The sequence below is a fragment of the Etheostoma spectabile genome, chromosome 6 (genome assembly GCF_008692095.1).
Source record: "Etheostoma spectabile isolate EspeVRDwgs_2016 chromosome 6, UIUC_Espe_1.0, whole genome shotgun sequence".
Classification (NCBI taxonomy): Eukaryota; Metazoa; Chordata; class Actinopteri; order Perciformes; family Percidae; genus Etheostoma; species Etheostoma spectabile.
This window is the reverse complement of record NC_045738.1, coordinates 22,241,909-22,248,742: the sequence shown is the minus strand read 5'-3', so window position 1 is coordinate 22,248,742 and position 6,834 is coordinate 22,241,909. Positions and strand designations below refer to the sequence as shown.

Here is a 6,834-nt window from a genome sequence, read left to right as displayed (position 1 = left end):
TTTTTTTAATCTATACACATCTTAAAGGTCCCATGCCATTCACTTTGAGGTCTTTTTAGCGTTGAGCGTAGTTGCTTGAAACTGGAACTTGAAACAGCCTGTCTATGTACAAGTCTCCCAGGCATCTCAGGCTTTTCTTTTCCAGAGCTACAAAGCGTGAGTCAGTCTTAGCTGGCATAAATAAATGATTGTTACAAAGCGGTGCAGTTAGGGGAGCGGAGAGCCAGCTTTTTTTAATGTATTAGTTACAATGGGGTTGGATGTGAAATTTGCAAGAGAAAGAGGGGGGTGGGGAGGGGGGGATGTGGAGCATGAGTTTGCTTCTGAGCAAAATCTTTTGTTAGCTTTTCTGTTTCAGTTTTAAACGTTCTTTGCATCTCAGAACATTAATATGGTAAATGACCGGCTTGAGGTTTGACTTTTGAAAGCAGAATCTGAAATATGTTTGTGCAGTGAAGTGGTTGTTGATGCCGTATTCCTTTTGTGTTCAGGTGGAGCTTCTGTCTGGTGGGGTCAACATGCCCGTTACTCCCCTCAATGTGTATGAGTATGTGAGGAAGTATGCGGAGCACAGAATGCTGGTGGTGGCCGAGCAGCCTCTCCATGTAAGTACTGTCTGTTTGTTGGAACAAGGACAAATGTCTTCAGTCAAAATGTGTATTCACACGTGTGCGTGTGTGTGTTTTGTAGGCAATGAGGAAGGGTTTGTTGGATGTGCTTCCTAAGAACGCCCTGGAGGACCTGACGGCCGAGGACTTCAGGCTGCTGGTCAACGGCTGCGGAGAAGTCAACGTCCAGATGCTCATTAGCTTCACCTCCTTCAATGATGAATCTGGTATGCTGCTCTGCTCTCTGTCTGCTTCTGTCTGTTTTAATTCATCATTATCCGTTTTACCGTAATAAGACTTTTGACCGATCAGTTAGTTGAAACAATATTATTATATTATATGAATATTAGGGCTGTCAAAATGAACACGCCAATAAGGAGTTAAAGAGATTTCTTTTAAAAGTCCCATGGCATGAAAATTTCCCTTGTCATGAGTTTTTTTTAACATTAATGTACATTCCCCCAGCCTGCCTATGCCCCCCCAGTGGCTAGAAATAGGTGTAAACCGGTGATAAATGTAAATCGAGCCCTGGGTATACTGCTCTGCCTTTGAGAAAATGAAAGCTCAGATTGGCTGAGCTGGAATCTTGCCCCTTATGAGGTCATAAGGGGAAAGGTTACCTTCCCTTTCTCTGTCCCCCCCCCCCCCCCCCCCCCTTCTCCTACGCAAAAGCTACAGACTCAGAAATGGCACATCCTAAGGAAAGCTGATTGTGGGACTGGCTCTGGTGGCTGTAATTCTGCACCAAGGCTGAATTTTGGGAAAGAGACTTCAGATACAGTCTTAGGGGACCACTAAGGTCTATGTAAAAGACTCTCGGTACAGTATTAGGGGACCACTAAGGTCTATATAAAAGAAACTTCAGATACAGTATTAGGGGACCACTAAGGTCTATATAAAAGAGACTTCAGATACAGTATTAGGGGACCACTAAGGTCTATATAAAAGAGACTTCAGATACAGTATTAGGGGACCACTAAGGTCTATATTAAAGAGACTTTAGATGCAGTATTAGGGGACCACTAAGGACTATTTAAAAGAATTCACAGAGCACCATGTCATGGGACCTTTAATGCCACTAATTTCTGTAACGTGCGATAAATACACACCTTCTGTAATGTAACGTTTTTCCCTGCAAAGTTCATGGCTCTGCTGAATGGCACTTTCAGTGCAAAGCTACGTGACATCTGCCACTAAATGTCTGGAGGACTGGCAGGCCCTTCCCGTATGCCAGGTAGACACGCAGCTTAGGACGTTTTAGGTGGGGACAGGCTCGGACATACGCTCCGCGGACCGCTGCAGACTTGTTGGCCGTGCGGACTCGCAACGGACGATGCACGCAACATCGTAGCTGCACGAGCCATACAAGTCTGCAACTGTCCACTCTGCGGACGGGGGGAGTGTCCCAACTGGTACTCCGTTGCCTGGTTAATGATTGGTTAACGAGTGTCAGAGACAAAGGGGAAAACCCGGAAGCGTCCCTAGACCGTTTTCCTGTCTTATCTCTTTTTCCCCTGCATTAATTAAAATTAAAGATTCACAGTTCATTTTTTGCTGTTACAGAGTAAGCAAAGACTTGTACTTGATCCAACAGGGGAAAATGCAGACAAGCTCCTGCAGTTTAAACGCTGGTTTTGGTCCATAGTGGAGAAGATGAGCATGACTGAGAGGCAAGATTTGGTAAGTCTGTTCTCGTCATTGTCCTTCAGAACAAAGAGCCTCACCGGAGATGGCGGCACGTCAGTGCTCAGCATTGCAGTCATTGTTTGTACATTACATTAGGCTCAGTTTAACAATGCAAATTTACATGGCATCCATTAGGTACCCAATGCTGAGAAACATGTTATTGCACAACGGCCTAAACCCTCCTGTTGTCCTCGGGTCAATTTGACCCCTTTAAAAAAAATGGCTATATCCTTTTTAACCAAAATTACCACAAAAAATGGAATGGATTCCTTACAACGCTCTTTGCAAATACAATTGATCACTCATCTGTACATTCCTCTGATCTTAACTATTAGTTAAAGTAATTCATCATTTTTGCTTTGACCACAAATTGACCACAAATTCCAAAAAGTAGTGTAAAACTAGTCAACGAGTAAGGTGGTGTAGTCTGAAAAAGGGTCGAAAATGTCGACAAAGGTCAGTTTAAAAGATTTTTGTCTGATTTTGGGAGGCATTAGTCACGCTCATCCAGCTCGTCATTTCCGGGTTAGCACTCCACCAATCCGATTGGTCTTTGAGTCCGAGCGCCCGGCTGACGGCGGCACGGAACAGACTGGAGTCACTGACCTCGCCGGACTGTCCGACGACCGATAATCGGGTCGGTGTTTCAGGGCCTTAATGACTGTCCTTGTCCCCAGGTGTACTTCTGGACCTCCAGCCCCTCTCTGCCAGCCAGCGAGGAGGGCTTCCAGCCGATGCCCTCCATCACCATCCGGCCTCCAGACGACCAGCACCTCCCAACGGCCAACACCTGCATCTCACGTCTCTACGTGCCACTCTATTCTTCAAAACAGATTCTCAAACAGAAACTCCTGCTAGCCATTAAGACCAAGAATTTTGGTTTCGTGTAGAGGTTCGACAGAAATGACTTTAAAAAAAATAAAATAAAAACATGTTTACTGTTGTGTAATATTTACCTAGCTCCATTTTTGTAGATTTATTTTTTGTCTATACAATTTTATGAAATTCGACATACTGTCGCTATCTCCCCAGGCGGTAATATTTGTGTTGTGAACACAAACACCTTATTTTTATTTCAATTTTTATTGTTTTTTTTTTGTGTTAATGAAGAGGTATACAGTCCAGAACATTCCTGCATTGGCACTGTAAAACGTAAAGCCCACAGCCCTGCTCTATTGGCTTCAACTTTTGCATCCCAGGAATGTGGTTTGACAGAAAGCTGTCTGCCGAAACCCAGCCAAAGATGACAGCAGTAGAAATATTTAAAAGAAGAAAAGACACACTGTGATTATTAGTTGTTGTTTTTTTTCCTTCCCTAGAAAAGTACTATCACTGACAGTTCACTGCTGCCTTTGTGGAAAGTCCTTTTTTTCTTGTACAGGGGGAGTAGGGAATTTCAAAATAAACTTGGATGCAAATAGGTTGTCTGGTCTGGATTTGTTTGAGAGGTGTCTGCTTATCTGGGACAAACGTTTGACTCGCTACACACAGTATAGGCCGATTTAATCATTTCTCTACCACAGCTCAGGTATTGGTGCACTGTTTTGTACTAGGTCTGTTGAGTCAGGAAGTTTTGTGGATTTGCGTTATTAAAAGTAAAACCAAACGAAGAAAAATTTAATACAGTTGTATGGCTGTAAGTTTACTTACTGGATGTAGTCTGACAAAACTAAAAACGTTTTGTAGAAGGACCATGGAGGTAAATATGAATGTAGTCATGAAAAAAAATCACATGTAGATTAATACTTAGATACAGGGACGGCTGCAAACTTGTAATGCCGTTATGTTTTCTACCTATTTACTATTGGATTTCATCCATGAGTGGCGCAGCGGATTCGTGCACACTGTCACCCAGCGTGGAGACGCTGGCCTCACTAACCTCCCCTCCCCTGAGTAGGGTCTCCCCCGCGCTGGACTCCGTTTCACTGAGCCTACTAACACTTAGAAAAGGCTTGTTGTGCGTAATTTGGACTGCCACTGATACGCACGTTGTTCTGTATCTGCTGTGGCACAGAATTCTGAGAATAAAGTCAGAACTCAAATTAATTTTTCACCAGTGGCCCTTATCCTCTTCCGTATCTGGTGTGGAAGCTGCGTAATCTTTTATCCATGAGGCCCCTGGTGAGAGAGGCTGTTCTGATGGCCCATGACAACATGGGTTCTACCCCTACAGCACTGTGCTAAGCTGGAGACAAGCTACCCCCCCCCCCCCCTTCCCCACGGTCTTTACGCACGGGCCTTGTCATGATGTGAGTGAGGGCCGCCCATGCTCAGGAGCATCGTGGACACGCGATTCCCCAAAGACGACTGCGGTGATTTTTGATTGACTTCCATATCTGGGACATGCTCAGAAAGAGGACAGATTTAAAAAAAAAAAAAAAAAAGATGGTTTCATTTGAAATGGCAGAGATATTCTTAAAGTTCCTAGTAGGGATCAAGCTCCAAAAATACAGGATCCTACTCTTCCTCTAATGCAACTTAGTCTTTCATCAAAGCCTGGTTAAAGTTCACTCCTTTGAAACTCCATGGTCCTAGTTTTAATACTAACTATCACATAAAATGTATTTGCCATATACACAATCATACACAGTTCAATGTGCAGTGAAATCCATTGTGTACCTCTTCCGTTTCAATAAAAAACACTAAAATCCATAAAAATAGTAATATACAACACAAGAAAGTTAGGTGGGGGCCAAAACTGAGCACAGTTTTCATTGAGCAGACAGCCTGAAGGAAGACGCTCCTCCTCATCCTCTCTGAGTTCTCAGCGATAACGCCTCCCTGATGGCAGCAGAGAGGACACAGAGTTGCTATGGCGACCGGGTTCTCTGAGAATCTAAGGGGCTCAATACCAGATATGGTCTGCTTAACAGTACAGCATTAGCCTAACCATAATCTGGTAAGGCTGACCAGATATCTGAGATAAAATCCGGGGACATATTCAGGTCAGAAGTGTAAATACTTCCAAAACGGGTCGTGTTATCTTTGTAAACTTTATTTAATATTACACTTAACCATTTACTCTCATTACTGTGCAATATTTAATACTGAGGACTTTTGATAAACCAAACTATATTTCTGCATAATGTGTATGCAAACCCTTTGTCTCCATACCACTTTAGATATATGTACATAATTGCTCTCAGGACCATGCTCCACATTCCCCCCTCTTTTTTTCTGCACTACTTACATTTTTATTATTTTACGTTTCGTGTTGACACTGTAAAGGGGTTGCTTAAATCTCGTTGCACAGGTGTAAAATGACAATAAAGGCATTCTTCTATTCTAAAACATGGACACTGGCCCAGGGGCGTCATTGGTCCCAGAGCTGCACAGAAGCCCCACTAGTGGGGTCCATGGGCATGCTCCCCTGCAAGAAAGGGTTGTCCATTTTAACATTTAAATGCACCAACATGGTGCAGGACATTTATATCCCACCATAAAAACCATAAAACGACCAATGGTGTGTTAGCCTTGCAGCGCCTGATGTGAGTGTCCTGCACATTGGGGACAGGGGACGGCTCTTATAATCTGCTTAATAATCCTTGTGTTGTCTTCCCGTCAAAATTTAAAATCAACAATTTTGTTGACGCTTTTTATCGATCTTTTCAACTTTTTTCTTTTGTCCCTTTTTTTCAACATTTTTTCCAACGTTTGTCCCTTTTTTTGATGTTTTCAACACTACGTTACACAAACTTATTAACTTTACTTTTACAGTTATTTTTGGAATTTATGGTCAATAAACCTCATTTATAGGAAATTATACTTAATGTTTGAGTTAGAAAAGCAGAAATTAGGAATTATTTAGACTAAAATTAAAGGAATGGATGTTGATGGATAATCACAGACTGGAATATGTCAACTTTCACACAATACTATTTCAAAAACACTTCAATTGGTTTTTCAAATGCTGTAAAATTGAATAAGACGCCCCAAAATTAATCAAAATCACCCCAGAGAGCGTTGTGTGGAACCAATCATGTAATTTTGGGTAATTACAATTGGGTAGTTAAAAAGAACATTGATATAGAAAAACGGGTCAATTGGACCAGAGGACAACATGAGGGTTAAAGAGAGACTTTAAGTACTGCATGGTAGGAGGGAAGAAGAAAGTCTGGGGCTGTGGAGTGCAGTGTGATTTATGGTTATGACTTTTGGTGATGTAATTACTGCTTTGTCATCCTATATGATATGTGAATAAGTGCATTGCGAAGGAAGATGTTCCCTCATACTGTTTTAATTGGTAACTTCAAGGAGCTCTAAGCAATGTTGGGTGACGTTACTTCTTGTTGGTTATTGGCTGGAACACTGTGTGTGTGTATGCTTCATGGTGCAGGTAGGCACAGTTTGTTTTTGTTGCCGTATGTAGACCGGGGGGGGGATAAGCGGGCATCCACGAAGGGTAGCTCCTATGGCGCCATTTTAATGCCACGAAGCTCTCACCTGCCGTTAGTATCCCATTGACTCCCATTCATTTTGGCGCCCCTTTGACAGTGAATAACTTTACATCTGAAGCGTTTCAAGACTCTATTTGTCCGTT

General features: G+C 42.6%; 1 protein-coding gene and 1 long non-coding RNA gene across 10 annotated transcripts in view; one reads left to right on the top strand and one right to left on the bottom strand.

Annotated features, from left to right (window-relative positions):
• ubr5 (ubiquitin protein ligase E3 component n-recognin 5) overlaps positions 1–3,714 on the top strand; it is a 44,497-nt gene extending 40,783 nt beyond the window's left edge. For 8 of the 9 annotated variants that reach the window (XM_032517836.1, XM_032517840.1, XM_032517843.1 and 5 more), the window contains 4 exons: positions 492–605; positions 691–835; positions 2,203–2,288; positions 2,972–3,216. In XM_032517836.1, coding sequence (XP_032373727.1) covers positions 492–605; positions 691–835; positions 2,203–2,288; positions 2,972–3,184 — 558 coding nt within the window. In that variant the 3' untranslated portion in view covers positions 3,185–3,216. Of the gene's footprint in view, positions 1–491; positions 606–690; positions 836–2,202; positions 2,289–2,971 lie in introns of all 9 variants that reach the window. The other variant, XM_032517834.1, reaches the window with a different exon arrangement.
• The window catches only part of LOC116690687 (uncharacterized), a 19,610-nt gene extending 15,820 nt beyond the window's left edge, over positions 1–3,790 (bottom strand). Inside the window, exon 1 of the long non-coding RNA XR_004332332.1 lies at positions 3,780–3,790. This is a non-coding gene — a long non-coding RNA (uncharacterized LOC116690687). The remainder of the gene's footprint in view (positions 1–3,779) is intronic.
• Positions 3,791–6,834: the final 3,044 nt, after the last annotated feature.